Source organism: Garra rufa, chromosome 25 (assembly GCF_049309525.1).
Source record: "Garra rufa chromosome 25, GarRuf1.0, whole genome shotgun sequence".
Lineage (NCBI taxonomy): Eukaryota > Metazoa > Chordata > Actinopteri > Cypriniformes > Cyprinidae > Garra > Garra rufa.
Genome location: NC_133385.1, coordinates 11,034,176 through 11,051,667, shown reverse-complemented (window position 1 = coordinate 11,051,667; position 17,492 = coordinate 11,034,176). Strand labels below are relative to the sequence as shown.

The 17,492-nt window shown below is 38.4% G+C and overlaps 1 protein-coding gene across 2 annotated transcripts; it reads right to left on the bottom strand.

Moving 5' to 3' along the window:
- Nucleotides 1-2,614: 2,614 nt before the first annotated feature.
- dgkzb (diacylglycerol kinase, zeta b) lies at nucleotides 2,615-16,033 on the bottom strand. Of its 2 annotated transcripts, none has more exons than XM_073832092.1 (26): nucleotides 15,824-16,033; nucleotides 13,251-14,233; nucleotides 10,679-10,787; nucleotides 10,415-10,510; nucleotides 10,189-10,266; nucleotides 10,038-10,094; nucleotides 9,895-9,963; nucleotides 9,744-9,815; nucleotides 9,265-9,381; nucleotides 8,660-8,728; nucleotides 8,474-8,569; nucleotides 8,306-8,388; nucleotides 8,166-8,226; nucleotides 7,744-7,857; nucleotides 7,396-7,536; nucleotides 7,151-7,229; nucleotides 6,978-7,033; nucleotides 6,824-6,886; nucleotides 6,635-6,708; nucleotides 6,175-6,286; nucleotides 5,898-6,091; nucleotides 4,850-4,950; nucleotides 4,625-4,704; nucleotides 3,631-3,700; nucleotides 3,382-3,422; nucleotides 2,615-3,292 (listed from the first exon to the last, which is right to left on the bottom strand). In XM_073832092.1, exons 2-26 carry the CDS (start codon nucleotides 14,186-14,188, stop codon nucleotides 3,098-3,100), a joined length of 3,165 nt encoding a protein of 1,054 aa, XP_073688193.1. In that variant the 5' UTR covers nucleotides 14,189-14,233; nucleotides 15,824-16,033; the 3' UTR covers nucleotides 2,615-3,097. The 2 variants fall into 2 exon arrangements, with proteins under 2 accessions (XP_073688193.1, XP_073688192.1); XM_073832091.1 differs by having other exon boundaries at nucleotides 2,617-3,292; nucleotides 5,892-6,091; nucleotides 15,824-16,032.
- Nucleotides 16,034-17,492: the final 1,459 nt, after the last annotated feature.

Genomic DNA, 17,492 nt, shown 5'->3' with positions numbered 1-17,492 from the left:
AATAAATTAAAATCAAGTAAACATTTTCTTCCTGTAAACCATCAGCAGCAATAAAACAGTAAACAAAAATGTATATCCAAAACAAAACGTATTGGCTTCCATGTTATTTAAATCTTACCGAGGCCAGCCAAACTCCGTTTCATTCAACTGTCCGACGTGCTTTCTCTTTAAATGTTCGTGCATCACAGAGGTGCTGCCGTGATGCGCAAGGACTGCTTTACAAACCATGCAGGTAATATTTTAATTCGCCGTAGCAGGCTAAAATGCTCCCGAACTTTACGCCTGTTTCATACATACTCAGTCTGCAGTGCGTCTACAGTCCGTGTGCGTTACGTATGCGGTGCAGAAGAAGCACAGACTCGTTTTGCTTTCACACAGAACGCGTTTGCAGTCCGTACATTGTGAACGTTCTAATCCGTTAACATGGGTGTGGGGAAAAAACGCACTGCAGACGGAGTATGTGTGAAACGGGCGTGTTTTGGTACGCGCAGCTGCTGCGTTGGACGCCGCCATTTCTGTATGTTATCGCTCAGCATAGAAGCTGCGTATGTGCGACTCTCGGCAGAAAGATGCCTCACTCGGTTGTCTGGCGACAACATCGACAATGAAATTCATTGTCGACTATTTCTATTATCGATTTTTGTCGACAACGTCGACGAATCGTTGCAGCCCTAGTCCTGGATGGACTCACATTTGAGGAACACAGATTTGTGCTCGCTCACAGGAGACTTTGGCACAAAAATGTCGCTGTCTCTCACTCGCTCTGTCTCGCCATCAGACGTGCGCGCAAATACACAGACTAAAAGACTTCCCCTGAGGGAATAGACTAGAGCTGAAGAGCAACTGTCTTCTTTTCTTTTTTCAAACCGGAAGGAACGCATTTGGTCTAGTATTACACATTTAGATATGCTTCACTATATATGCGTGTATTTGGGACATACTATGTATTGAAACATTCTGAAAATGCATTTTAGTTGATTTTTTTACTCAGATTATTATGCTAGTATTAATAGGTATGTATTTTAATGTAATATTATTTATTGTATATGTATTTATTTACATCTAAAATGCATAACATAAAATGGATATAATAACATCAAATAGATATGGTCAAATGTGAATTTATTACCACTATTTTATAGTTACTTTATTTTTGTATTTTTATTTTTGCGTATTAAACTTTTAGATGTTAACAATGAATAAAGTGTTACAGTTGCTGTGCTAATAATATTGTACTTATAAAATACATCTTATAAAATAGATTTAATACAATTTGTATTATTTAAATTATTTAAAACAATGTTTATCATTAATTTGTATATTTATAATAGTTTATTGTATTAGTATTAACACATTTAATAATATAATATAAAATATAAAATAATAAAAATTTTATATATATATATATATATATATATATATATATATATATAATATAAAATGCCAGTTCAAATTATGCTAATATGTTTTTTATACAAACTGCATAATCTAAAAAAAAGATTTAATCAAATATTTTAATATTAATAATAACTTAATTTCTACTAAAATAGATATAATATAAAATATATTTTAATATTTCAATAATTTTACTAATTTGTATAATTATCATATATAATATAAAATAATCTAAATTATGTAATGCCAATTCAACTTTTACTCAAATTATGCTAATATATTTAATATACAAAATGCATAATATAAAAAATAGATATAATAAAATATTGTAATATATTATATTTTATTGTTTAGTACAATAATTCTTTTGATTCAAAATTTTATATGTATGTATATATATATATATATATATATATATATATATATATATATATATATATATATATATATATATACATACATACATATATATAATTTTATTGTAGTAATATTAACTTTATTTCTAAAATATATATATATATATATATATATATATATATATATATATATATATTATTAGAAATAGTTAATATTACTACAATAAAATTATATATTTATATATATATAATTTAGAATCAAATGAATTATTATACTAAACAATAAAATATAATATATTACAATATTTTATTATATCTATTTTATATTATATATAATATAAAATAGATATAATAAAATATATTTTAATATTTAAATAAATAAAACAATTAATTATAATTATTAATTTGTATATTTATAATAGTTTATTGTATTAATATTAACACAATTAAAATATAATATAATATAAAATAATCTAAATTATATAATGTCAGTTCAACTTTTACTCAAATTATGGTAATATATTTTATATACAAAATAAATAATTTAAAAAATGGATATAATAAAACATTTTAGTATATTATATTTTAATGTTTAATACAATAATTAATTTGATTCTAAATGTATATTTATAACATTTTTGTAGTAATATTAACTTTATTTCTAATAAAAAAAAACTATACCTGTACATTAAAATAATTTGTAATGAAATTTGTTAAATTTTTGTAATGACATCTATTAAATTAGAAAAGAACCCATATATATATATATATATATATATATATATATATATATTTAGTGGTTTCAGACATTTAAACCCTACTACATGTTATATTATTGTTTATTATTACAAAAAAGTACTGTGATAGGACCATAGTAATGGCATCGGATGGTAATATCGTGGTCCTGGAAAATTTGCATATTCATAAACCATCCTTTTTCAATATTATAAGTCCAAAAAACAACATCATAATATTACCATGGTACTTTCTGGTTCTTTTTTGCAAGTGCATTCACATCTGTTGTGCTTAATAAAAGAAAATTTCATGCTAAACCTACATCTCTTTTTGGCTAAATTAGTAAGAAATTAATAATAATGAGTAATAAGGGTTTTGTGCACCTCAGCTGTTTTTTTTTCTGGGGACATTCTCAGAAATTTCATGCCCACAGGCAAAGCTAAATCTACCTACGCACGTACTCTGCCAGTCGACGGTGTTAAACTGATCTGCCAAAGTAAAAAGTGACAAAATTGCACCTTGAGGCTGTGCAAAAGCTGTTTGCCGCTCTAACAACACGAGTTGACACAGTTGAACCACACATTTTGTCATCTGAAGTGACTAGTTTCAATCTACCTGCACAGTGGAGAAGGCCCGGCAGAACAGGCAGGAAAAGCAAACTGGTCTGTGCTGTTCGAACATCCCCCCACAGTTTCCATCGCCCCCGGCATTCCGGGCGACGTGCCCACCGTCTCCTTGGTGACCAGCTCCGGGTCCAAGATGAAAAGCTCATCCTGAGAGATCTCCGTCACATAGTTTAGATGCTCCTGCAGAGATATGCAATGCTGTAGGGTAAAACGGCACAGTGTGAAATGTAACACAGATGTAAAACGTCCACGTTTTCTATTGTAGGTACCTGACCGCGGTCTATTCTGTAGAAACGGTCTGCTGTAGTAGCTGTAAACAATCCAAAGATGGAAAAATGCGATTATGGGGTTTGCAAACATCACGCTTGAAAGTTTTAAAAATGTCAAGAGCGATGAATCTCACAAAAATGATTCAACATAGAAGGCCTAAGTTGAGTATATATAATTACAACACTATTTTTTTTTTAGACAAATTCTATGTTATTCTTCCTAAATAAACTTGGAAATTCTCTACTTACAGTCCAGGAAGCACCATTTTGGTGAAAGCTTTGGCATGTGCAGTGCGTCTGTATTCACACCATCCCCCTCCTAAAGAGAGAGAGAGAGACAGAGAGGAAAAAATACACTGAGAAAGTGCAAGTGAAAAATGGCTCCTGTCCAAAACGGCCTCACTGTGTGAGTTCAATTAGTCACAATGTGTTTTTCTGACTGTAATTGAACAGGAAGTCAACGTGCAATGGCTGTCACATGCTCAATATCAAATGTCTGGCATGAATAGTGCTAATTATAATGGAAAGTGACTCTTAAAAGTAAAATACATCATTTGTGTTTCAGAGACGTGTTAATGTCACCACAGGAAACTGATTTCGAGGTAAATTAAATGAAACATTTCTTTTATTTTCAAGAAGTAGCATTAACTGAGAAGTATTCTTATTTAGCCAAGAATTACTTAGTAAAAGTCACCTTTTACAATCTAAGTACTATCTAAGTTTCATGCTAAATGGGCGGAGTTGAAAATAAAAGGTCTTGATGATGTCAGTGGAAAGGGAAAGTTGTTTTAGAGGTGGAGCAAGTTATTGTATTTTGAAGAATTGTTACAAAGACAAACCTTTTTGGGAGTAACATGCACAGATGAATCATTCACAATAAGACCATTCATTAAAGCTTCATTAAATTAAGGTTGAACTTCTATTTTAATGATGTCCTTACTACCTTTATGGGTCTTGAACTTGTCAGTTGTGTTGCTGTCTATGCAAGGGTCGGAAAGCTCTCGGAAGATGAACGAAGATCTTACGGATTTAGAACGACAAGTAATTTAATGACTAAATTTTAATTTTTTGGGGAGACTATCCCTTTAAGACGACAAATTGTCAGTTTTGTTTTTATGTTGACGTCAAGCCAGACTTTGACACTTCAGATCCTCCCCTTAACCTTTGTAAACGAGGAAAGAGGTTGTAGCCAAATCGGCCTGTTGGCACATTTCTAACCAGCATTCAAAAAGCTGAAAAGCACCTCATGTAGCTTCTCGATATGCAGCCGACAAGTCTCCAAATCACTGTTTCCGGGAACTGTAATTATCCCCATAGGAATCGCTGAGAAGGTGAAAGAAAAGAGAAAACACAGGTTAGAATCGGTTCAAATCAAGTCGTGTTTGAAAAGCTGAAGCTTTGCTGGGAGTGCGTGAGTAGGTTCTCAGAGCTGTGAAAAAGAGAGAGGATGAAGAGAAGAGATACTCACAGGCCTCCCTGAGCTGCTCTTTATCATAATGAAGAGCTTCGTAATCACGCATGCTGATACGGTTCACCTGGATCTGCACTTTCTCTGTGATGGGCTGCTGACTACATCCGTGAGGAGAAAAAAAACTGTCAGAGTTCCTCTAGGTTTGAATGCAGATAGATAGATAGATGACGAATGGATGGACAGATAGATAAATAGACAGAGGGATGATGGACAGACAGCATGATGGATGGAAGGAGGGATGGAGGGATGAATAGACTGAGATGATAAAAAACAGACAGACTGATAGATAGACAGAAAGACTGATAGATAGATAGACTGAAGGACTGACGGATTGATGGACGATTGACAGCTAGATGGATGGATGGACGGACGGACAGACAGACGGATAGATAGATAGATAGATAGATAGATAGATAGATAGATAGATAGATAGATAGATAGATAGATAGATAGAATAAGAGAGACAGACAAACGTAAGGATTGCTGAGCAGACGGACAAACAGATAGATGGATGGACAAATGGACTGACAGATGGACATAAAGATGGATGGATGTATGGACAGATGGATAGATGGATGGATGGATGAACAGATAGATGGAGGAATAGTTAGATAGACAGGGATGGATGGATGGACGGAGATCGATGAATGGATGAACGGACAGATGGATAGATGGATGGATCGATGAACGGACATAGATGAATAGATATATAGATGACTGAATGACAGAGAGACAGACACGGATGAATAGATAGATATCTAATGATATCTATAGATAGATGGATCAATGGATAGATTGGTGGATGTATCGATGGATGGACGGACAGACAGAAGGATGGTTGGGCGGATGAAAAGACAATGATGAATAGATGGATAGACAGACAGACAGATGGATAATGGATGGACAGACAGACAGATGGATAGAAATCTATCGGATAGATAGAATAATAGACGGATAGATGGATAGACGGACAGACGCATAGAGAAATAGATAGATAGATTAGACAGACAGTCAGACAGACAGACAGACAGGTACTGACTCATACAGTTGTGGTAGAGAGATTCTTCTCTTGGTCTTCTGCAGCATGTTGGCCTGGTTCCTGAGGGTGATACGTATGACGGATGGAGCCAGTCTACAAGGTTCCCCATCCACCTGCACAGGAATGGGCTTAAAGGTGGTCAGGGTCACGTCCTGACACTGATGAAGCCTCTCGCCATGTCCTCCAACCTGCAGCGTCGCCTGTAGAAAGAGAGCAGCAACATTAGGATGGATTCAAGGGTAAATGTAGAACAAATCCAGGAAGGAACCCTAGCCAAACTCACCAGAGAGGTCATGGTGAAGCCAATGACCTCAATGAGCCCGTCATCATGTTTCTGTGGCCCAAAGTCATTGTGCTCACTTGGGTTCCCCCATGGCATTGTACCAGCGCAATATCTACAGAACATAATGCCCAGCTCAGTCAGTATAATCTCATTTTAATGAACTCTAGACTACTTTCTCATGTCTAGATTATACTTCATCCTGGAATAAACGGAATTTGGAACATCGAATCTATTTTAATCACGAGGTTTTCAGTCCAAGTTTCTTGTCATGGTTTGATGACATGGAATTTGATGTCACTAGGATGAAGTTTCTTTTTTCTTCTTAAATTTCAGTATATCAAATTAAAGAGGATCTACTGTATATCAAATAACACATTAATACAAGGATGTTCATAGGTTCTCTTATACGGTAGTTACATAAGACATTTGGTTTGCAGAGTTCCGTTTCAGGTCAGTTTACCTGGGGATGTTGAGGAACAGGAGGCACTGCAGTTTCATATCCTGCACTTTACTAGTTAGATCAGTACCATCACACTGCACAGGAAATAAGAAAAAGCATACGAGGGAACAGTGTTATATTTTCAGTTTCAAATACTCCTAGTCGTATTATATACATATATTGTATATAAGTGTATACAACTTAACATACCACAACCCTGATGTGTTTGGACAGATCTTTGGAGCTGCCCATCAGGAAGTCTGAGAAGGCTGTCTGCAGAGGAGCACATGTATTTGAGCACATATTTGACAAAGAATACACTAAAATATCTAACATTACATGAGTTTATTGGATAGACACTCACCCCTGCATAAAACATCTTATTGCGAAGTCGGCTGTTGAACCGTTCTGGTTTAGCCTCTGAGGAAACAAAACAACGTCTCAGAAATTTGAATCCTTTCACAAACCACAGATTTTACAGTATGCAAACTTTCATTTCACAAGCCAAATTCAAATTACACGAGTGAGTGAGCACACCTCGGGATTCGTGAAACTCCAAGGTCACGTGTGCATCAAATCCGAGGCTGAAATAATTGTTGAAGACGTCAATGGGAAGCTGAAATAGACACGGAGTGGTCATTAGCTCGCTGTTACCATTCATTTTTAACACAAAAGAGTTTATAAAAACTCTTTACACCCTCATTCATGCCTGACTTGTAGTGAAGCAAGAAGGATGGTGCTCTTCTGCTAAAGTCTACCGCCCTCTACTGGTGTCAGCTGACCTTGTCTGTCTGATGTTCGTCTTTCTCCTCCTCGCTAGCTTCTAAATTGGGCTCCACGCTCAGGTTCCATCGGTCCAGCTGGACTATGTTGCCATCTTCTACATGGGACAAGATCTTGGACACCGGTTCATCTGTATAGCCCTGGAAGTCCACAAATATACAGAAAACAATGAAGAACTCAGATAGTGGGGCCATTTTCTCTTGTTCTGGAGCTAAGAATGTACCAGAAACCACTTTTACACAGAAAAAGTGACCTAATGCTGTAAAACAAAACTTGTGGTTATTTTAAAATACAGGAGGCCAAGATGTTTATGAGAACATTACAACCAAGAGTATTCAAGTTCGTACCCCGCCCCAGTTGAGAGTCCTGGCCAGGTCGTTTCCTGTCCCGAGGGGAAGCACGGCCACGGCGGGTTGAGGGTTCAACTGGAGCTCATCCAGCACCGAGAGAATCCAGCCAACCTGTCCAAACAGAGCATGTAAATCAGGTGATGGACCCCATGAGCTTCCTGACCTTGGGTCAGGATGGTGATATTAATTTAAATTCGACAGATGAATCAATCTAGGCAATAACTGAGATATTGGCTTGGATCAGTCAGGGTGTGATGCCTAATGCATTTAAATTTAACTTTGTCAAATAAGGTACCCGCCGAGCATGTCAAGCACATTGTAAAATTTGCATAATGTGCACATACTGAAACAGTATGAGCAGAAATTATATTACACACCATCCGGTTTTATCAAGATAAGAGTACAGAAATTTGACTAACCGTTCCGTCTCCACCACAAACAAGTATACGCAGGTTGGGCACTTTGCTGTACATTTCTAACCTTAAAAAGAGGAAGAGAAAGCATAAAAGAACACGCTCAAAGCGAAGAAAGAAAAAAAGTATGATCTATCACCTCTTACCCCTCTCTCGGACCTCCCTGAGTGAGGTCGAACACCTGCCGGGGGTTCAGGTACCACATGAAAGAGCGGATGATTTTCGTTCCCTTTATAGAAAAGATGAAGAAGTGCTATTATGTGGTTGTAAAATAACGTTTCTATGCACTAGGAATGTTGAGTGTCGCTTCTGACCTGGTTTCCGCCACTCTTCGGATTGACAAAGACCAGCAGAGGCTTCATAAGCTGTGAAGGAATCGGTCTTACGACAAAGTGCTTCCATTTGCCATCCTGAAGAGAATTAAATATTGAAGCCTTGTGGTATATAAAAGCATATGACTATAATTCACGAAAGTGCAAAGGTTTAGAGGTGTTTGCTACCTCGGTTTTCTTGCAGGGTTTGGCCTTCAGAGATGTTTTCTTCTTTCGTTTACTGCTCTTCAATGATGCCTGTATAATATGGACAGTTTATAGGCATCTTTATAGACATACTCATTACAGTGTTTACTTTTGAGCTCATTAGCTCAATAAGTCCAAACCATAAAACACAAAGATGTCTTTGTCAGGTGATGCATTGTAAAATTATATCTCCATTAGTACTTTAGAAGTTTTTTTGGAAGATACACATACAGTTGAGGTCAAAATGAAGGACTAATATGTTACTATTACTGATGCTTCAGAAGGAAAAACAATGCATTAAGAGACTGGGGGTGTAAACTATTGAACAGAATGAAGATTTGTACTTTTTTTCTTTTTTTTTCTTCTTTTTTTTCAGTTAGTACTGCCCTTCAGAAGCATCATTATGTATGATCTCTCTTATTTTGGTAAAATTAACATTTTGCAGATTCTGCAAGGTGTATGTAAACTTTTGACCTCAACTGCATATAACATTTAAAGGTTTTTAGGTTGATATGATTTTTTTTAATTAATAAAAAATACAGTAAATATAATAATAGAAACCCTGTTTTCTTCAGGTCAGATGGTACCTGCTGTCTGCGGACTCTGATGATCCAGGTTGGAGGGATGATCACAGCCGCATGAGCTCCGAGGGAACATGTCTCATCGATTTTCTGCAGCATGAAGCAGGTCACCTTGTTGTGATACTGTAAGACGCATAGCAAAGTGCATTGAGATTATTATTGCAATTTAAAATAGCTGTTTTCTATTTGAATACATTTTAAAATGCAATTTATTCCTGAGATTGCAAAACTGAATTTTGTCACATTTAGAATCATTCTAATAAGCTAAATCGCTGTTCAAGAAATAATTTTTATTATCAGTGTTGAAAACAGTTGGGCTTTTCGAAGTAGAGTGTTTGGTAACAAAGAAAAAGTCTGAACTGTCACCTTTTGATCAATTTAATGCACCCTTGCTGAATACAAACATTAATTTTTAACTTTCTGACCACAAAGTTTTGAACTGCAACCATTTTAAAAAACTAATTTCTGAAATGTTCATCACTTACTGCTTGCTTACACCATGAGCAGCTGATGGCCACGATATCTTTACTGTGGAAGGAGAATTTCTGCTGAAAACCCTGAGGAAAAAAGTGAAATTAGGCCATAAATACTTTCTGGATGATTACACGTTCCATATTTTATGAGTCTTGCACTGACCTTTCCACATTGCCGGCATTTTCCATCTTGCCGTCTCCTATGGACCCAGTGATGTCTCATGTTTGGAGTCTGAAACACAAACCAGCTCAGTTATTTTACAAACCTAACTTATAAAGCTCATTTTAAGGGACAAAACGTCTTACCTCTCGGACATTTCTCATCCCTGGATCTTTAAAAGATGGCTTACACCTAAAGTTTATCTATAAGGGAAGAGTAAATTTCATTTGTTGAGGTAAAACAGTCAATACATCCTAATTTTTAAAACATTTTTCAGCTTTACAGCAATCGTCTAACCTTTTCCAGCTGATCCATGCATACAGTGTGAACAGCTATTTTGCAGGATGCACATTTGTGGCGAGGAAGAGATTTTTGCTGAGAAAAAATTAAACAATTGGCATCTTGAATCTGTGTATAATATCTGACCAGTAGAGGGAGCTCTCGTGCAGGGATTTTTAAAAAAGAGGCATGCAACTATAAACTACTGTTGATTGCTTTAAGAATCAAAATATGGGTCATTTACCAGTGACTTTGCAAAGCAATACGATTCTCCAACGTAACAGAAATCTCCAGACGGACTGGTCTCAAACCACACATGCTGACCAAACTGTGCATTTTCCTATGGAAGACAATTAACCAATAGGTTAAATAGAAGTTATTAATTATTAATGGATTACTGTATCAAAAGTTGAGAATGCTAGTTTACTGCCAACTGCCGTTGAGATAAATGAGAATGCTGACCACTGGGATTCTAACTTGTTTGTTAAAATACAAATTAGTAACTTACAGTCCAATCCACGGTGCTGCAGATCTCTTTGTTTGGTTCACATTTGGCGGGTATTATGCTGCCGGATTGGGCAGCGTTGTCCTGCACACCAGCCTTGGCAATGGCTTTCCTGACAAAATCAATGAAAGTGACGTTAAACAGACTGTCTATGTCCGTCATATCCTAAGTCAATTAGAACACTGATCAAAAGAAATAAAATTAGGAACATTTTTCCCTGAGAGGAAAGCATCTTATTTTAAACAGATTTTCACCAGGAATGCCTTGGAGGTCTTTTTAAATTGCATCTGTTTAATTCCATATCAATCAATAAGGCTATTTTCACCAGCCACCCACAGAGAGAATTACATAGAATGGCTTGGAAATCTATAGGTTTTTCTGCTTTTAATCTGCTTTCTGTAGTAGCACATTACACGGTGCATACTTAATGTTTAGCCTAGGTTATTTAGCTCACCAAATTTGCAAGATGCGCCACTGAATTTTATACTAAACAAAATGAACATATGCTGGAATTAATGTAATTTTATTGTACACATCTATGACTCTTGAGTGTGCTATCTGTTCATCAACTTTCATGCTAAATGCTAAACCAACAGACAAGTGCAGAAACAGATGTGGCCTCTCCTGATACTCGAACTCTGATGCAAGTATGGCTACACAAGAAAGTTTTGAACATAGTTTATGCAATGTAAACAGGAAATGCATTTCTAAAGGTAAATATTACCTTTAGCTTTGGGTGGGGTTTTTTGTAATCCCTTTGTAATCAAAACCTTGCTCACCCTGACCTTTGTGTCCTAATCCCTACAGAGTGAATCAGTGAAGCTTAGCAACCTGTTGATGAGAAGCCCACTGGGTGATCAGTAACGTTGATGAGTCACATTACCTCGCTATGGTAGCAGCTGCGCTAATGAGCGAGCGCCATGGAGCTCGTATCCACGGGACGGAGAATGGAGAAGGTCAATGCAATGAAAAGCTGCATTACAACTGCCAGCTCTTGCATTCAATCTAAATGTTTGAACGCTTGAGAAATTACTGAAGATATTGACTTGAAAGTGCTGACTTCATAAGCATAGATTCTGCAAGTACAATCTAAACTATTTAGGGACACCATTCATCTTTAATAAGAGTGTGGAAACAAAGTTGAGTAGAGGTCAGCTTAATGCAGTTGTACAATGACGTGATGCAGCAACTTGGTGACCTCGAGCGATGTAGTTTCTGGCATTGTAATGTTACAAGCCGAATGAAACCAACGTTAGCACAAGTTTTAACAGAAACTGGCCTCTCATTATGCACCTAAGTCAGGGGTGCCCAAACTCTTGCCTCAACACACCTGCCGGGAAGTTTCTAGTATGGTTCATGTGTGTCTAATTGGGGTTGGAGCTAAACTTTGCACGACATCAGCCCTCCAGGTCTGAGTTTGGGAACCCCTGACCTAAGCAAAGCCTTGATCGGGGTTCCTCAAATCCGGCTTAAGAGGGCCACTGCCCAGCAGAGTTTAGCTCAACTCCTGATCACCTACCTGTAATTTTTCTAGTAACTATGAAGACCTTGATTAGCTTACTCAGATGTCTTTGATTAGGGTTAAAGCTAAGCTCTAAAGGGCACTAGGCCTCAAGGAACCTTGGCCTAGGTCAGGGGTAGGCAAGTTCACTCCTTGAGAGCTGGTGTCCTGCAGATTTTAGCTCCAACCTAATCAACTAATCAAACGCACCTAAACAAGCTAATTAAAGTCTTCAAAATGACTGATGATATAGCCAGGTGAGTTTTTTTTCTCAGGATTGAACTCAGGACAGCGGCTCTCTAGGACCAAACTTGCCTACCCCTGGTCTATGTCATAATTAGTTTCTTTGGCTGCGTTCGAAAGCTGAAAACTGGTAGTACCCTTTCAAAATGTACTAACATGTATGCTTTAGGTCAGGGGTGCCCAAACTCACTCCTGGAGGGCCGGTGTCCTGCAGAGTTTAGCTCCAACCCCAATTAGACAAACCTGAAATAGCTAATCAAGCTCTTACTAGGCATACTAGAAACTTCTAGACAGGTGTGTTGAGGCAAGTTGAAGCTAAACTGCAGGACGCCAGCCCTCCAGGACGAGTTTGGGTACCCCTGCTTTAGATATGTTGTTGTTTTTTTTATTTAGGTGTAATGTGGTGGTATTATGCACCTTTTAGCTTTTGTACCTTAGAGTACTGCCTCACTGATAGCTTTGTACAGCTTTGTACCTTTTTCTGAGAGTGTCCTGATGTAGGAAGGCAACAACGCACCCTTATCCTAACCCTAACCAAAGCAATCTGAATTCTATTATTGTCACATTCTGTCTACTGAGATACGTTAATGTAGATCATTACACCTTTCTCCTGCCTCAGAAGTCAGTCTACAATAAGTTTCAGAAGGTACCTTCGAACAAAAATTCTGCTTGCAAGTCATTGACTGATAGACCAGCAAGGCAACAAGTCAGCTTCCTAAGCTTTCTGATGCAACCTTTGCACTGTTGAGCTTAAATTTTTATAAAACCCTACATCTAATTTGCAAGCACAGCATTAAAACTAGACCCAACAACAGAAAAGGTTTTACATACGACAAGAATCCACTCCAAGACTCCAGGCTGGGATCGTAATAAGCTCCCAGGAGAGGACTGAAATTAGCATGTCCCCTGTAGCAGGTAGAGCTTCTTCGGTTAGGAAGTGGCAGGCCTCTTCCTGGCCAAGGGCTTCCCGCTTTTGAGATGGTGGAGACCCGTCGGCGACGCCTCCTCTGGCTGCTGCGGCAGTAGCGGACGTGCGGGCCCGGCTCCGCGTGGCCATAATGTGACGAGTTTCTCCGGAGGCAGCGGGGAACTCGGATCAGCGGGTGGGCCTGGACACGCTCTGCCACCACAGCCAGAGGAAGGCACTCCTGCTGGCACAAGACCGCAGACTCTTTGATCTCCCAGTCTGACAAATCTGCCTCCTCTAGGCACTCCTTGCTCAGCCTCGAGTGATGACTCTCTTCTGAGTGGTCGCTGGAGTCCTCGCTGTCACTGTCGCCTTCTGAGAGAAGCACATCCGAGTGACTCCTAAACTTTGTGCTGACTCCCTTGAGTTCTACTTGGCCTGGTAATGGAGTTCGGCTTTCCTCATCCTCTTCCTCCTCTTCCGTCATCTGAATCAAGCTGGCCAGCAGCATGGACGGGCCTAGGAGGTGTGTGTCTATATTGCGGAGCTTGCCCACCTTCTTCCGGCGTACCGCAAAGCGAGGATTGGCCTTCGGGGTGGTGGTGCTTGATCGCCGTCTACCACTGCTTTTTTGAACCGGTTGACTGCAAGTGATTCGAGGTAAAGCCTGAATTTGGACACTGGATCGGCGTCGCTGGGTCAACGCAGTGGATGGAAGGCCTACGCTTGAGCGCCGACGGGCACGGCTGGCTGGCACTGCAATGCTTGGCCTCCTGTGTCGACAGGATTCAGGTACGTGCCCGTCATGCATGGCTTCTCCTGCCTCCTTCCTCTTGAAATGCCGTCGAAAAAAAGTGTCCATGGTGGCTGGAAGAATACAATTCTTTTTCTAAAGTTCCCCCTGAGGCTGTTGATTGAAAATGTAGCCTGTCAGCACAGATTAACCATTTTAGCGCTAAGTTCTAAAACTGCTGAAAGCTTGTTACACTGACCTCCATTGACCAAGATTTAAACCTAATCCTTAAAATGGAGATAATCTGAGTTGACTCAACACATGCCAGTGCTTCCAACAAATTATCAAATTTCATTATCAACACCAGACTTCACAACTCTCTTAAAAAGACTAGTTTGCTGATAGCACGATTAGCAACTAGTGAATCTGGCCTACCAAGTTTGTCCTTTTTGTTAACTAAGTTAAAATTCCTATGGTTACTCTAACCTCAACAACATACAGTATGATGGTCCTTTCAGAAAGGACGGCCAGACATGAGTTCATACTTGTCATTAACATTGTTATGAAGGTGGAAAGCTAACTTCGCCTGTCCTAGCACAGATTTTCCTAGGGTTTACGCCAGGACAATTTGCCTTCCAAATCGCGTTAACACTAGCAAAGCCAGTTAACTACAAAAGTGCATTGTGAGTCCACGGGTGATGACATCATGTCATCATGACGTGAAAGGCACTCAGGGAAATTAAGCTCTGCGTAGCTCATGAACGTCCTGATTATCACACGGGGATGTCCAGGGCAGATTATAAGGGTTTCTGACCCTTCAGAAGTGACTGCCTGTACTAATTATAGCAACCTAACTAGTCTATCTCATTTAGAGACGGATTTGACCCAGACAAAACTCGCATGGTAAGGAATGATACTGATTGGTGGTAAGCATTTTGTTATAATAATATTACGCTGTTTACAATATTGTACTACAGTAGGAGTACAAACAAGTTTACTTTAAAAAGTCGTTGAAAACTGCACTAAAAATATTGTGTCTCTGCACTTAACACTTCTCTGTAGAAAAACAACTGTTCTTGTTCTCCAGGCAGAATAAGGAAGTGACACTCGACCAAGACTAATTACTGTCAGGGTCATTTCTAGCAGTGGTATGTAATTAGTAAAGTGGGTTTGTTTAGTACCAAAATACGCACTTAAACCCAGAGTACAAGTTTGATTAGCTAAAAAGTAGACGGCAATAAAAAAGATGGATAACAATATCACATGATTGTTCTGTGCTGATTATATGAAGATTAGTGGTTCTGTTTACTCCGCAACAGATTTAATTAAAAAGCACAGCCTTAGGCTAAGTAATTCTGACCTATATTGAAATTTTTTTTTATTAATATTTTTAATTTATATTTGTACATCGCAGTGTCTAAATGTTGCAATATATAATGATTATATATTAAATGTAATATAAAATGACTGAGGTTTCTTATTAATTATTTGTATATCGCAATACACAGCTGCACATGTTTGTTTATGTCTGCTACAGTTAAACAGATTAACATTAAACAAAGCTTTACGCATGTAAAAAAGATAAATATTCATAACAGTACTCAATATAAGAACAACAACTGGTCCAAACTCAATGCTAAATGTCCACATACAGTACAAACACAATCAAAACCTTCCTAAACACTTCATTCTAAGCCTCAACTCTGCATTTCTGTCCAGTTATTAGTCAAAATCCAACAGTAACAACAAAATATATTATACGACCTGAGAGTTTAGCTTCCCGTCTCCTTCCCTGACCGTCTCCTCACAGTGAACTGACAAAGAAAGTCTAAGAGATGAACAGGTGAGACAGCCTCCCCCCACATGCGCACACACACACAGTGATGAACTACACACAACTCAAGCCCCACATCCACCCACAAACAACACAGCTCACTGGGAAGCAGCAGCACACATCACAGAGGAAAGAGCCATCGACTAGGCAGGAGGTAACCGGTAGGAGGGAATGCAGGGTGCATCGAAGCCTCCGGTTTAAAATAATGACCAATTATCAGCTTAACGCTGGGAGTTTGTGCAAGACGTACTGCACTTTCTAGACTCCTAGAGCATGTTCCTGGGGCTGACATCAGGAACACAATTAATAGTTTTATGATAATTATCTCATCGTGAACATTGTGCAAAGCTGCTTCTGCATTTGAGCAGACCGTTATGCATGTTGCTTAAGAAAAAGAGGACGTAGCACTAATTTTGGCGCGACATACACCCACAGCTGTGAAGATGATCTGCGTGGTTTAACCCACGAGAACACAGCAAGTAGGTTTTTTAACCATTGTAAAGCTAATCATAAAGATGATGGCTTTAGTGAGGACACCTTGCGTCTATTCACGTCCCCTAATAGGACGATGCCACTCCACCCCAAAAGCACAATGAGTGTCATTTCCATTTCAAGGCCCTCGTGCTGTTGCATTATGGATCAGCGCAAGAAAACACTGGCGAGGGGTGAATGCGCTTGAATATCAATTTGCCAACCTATAACGAACATCTTAGTTTTGTTACACTGAGGGTTCGAGCTTTAGATATTGAGCATCAATATGAGCCACTTGATTGTGCCCCTTATTCTTTGGGGCGCTTCTGTGTGTGACGGATGCGCACAGGGCTGGCGATTCTGTGTGGAAGTAATTACTGTCTTTTAAGTGATGGGGAGAGAGATCTGCTGGCTGTTACCATGGAGTGGGACATCATGGCAACCAAACCTGCTTAGCTGTCCCTTAGTCATTGGGAACTTGATATAGAAACACCCCAGATTTATATTAATCATGGAGTAATTTGTCAATGTGGTTAAAGTCAGCAACACTTTTTCACAAAATCTTACCTCGTCAGCATACATCAATGATAATCACATCAAGCTTGTTTTCATAATCTTTTAACTAAATTTTCTAGGCCACGAATTGATCTAGAGCAGTGGTCGGCAACAGCAATAATATCTGACCCGGGCCCATGGCCCTCTTCAAATTTTGTTTTGTCAGTTTTTTTATTTTTTTATTAGTCTAATTCTTGTTTCGGGTTTCTTATTCTAATTAACCTTACATTGGGTTAATCACTCATGAATTCTCTTGTGCTTCGTTCCCACTCTTCTGAATTATGTTGCAATGATAAGGAGTTATCACAAACTAAGTCTGTTTAGTTGTGCTATCTTACAATCAATAAATGTGATGTGATCTAGGAAAACCCAACAAATTGCAAATTTTTACCTAGTCTTTGATACCAAAAACTGGGTTCAAGCCCTTTCCAGGGCTTTTGAACTGTTTTTATTTTGTCCATAGCTTGATCTAAAGTTGGGTGATAGCTACGATTATCAGAATGGAATTTTGAGAAAAACGGGTTTAAAGTGAGACAGGTTTTACTTTCACTTTGCGGGTTTAACAAGAGCTGT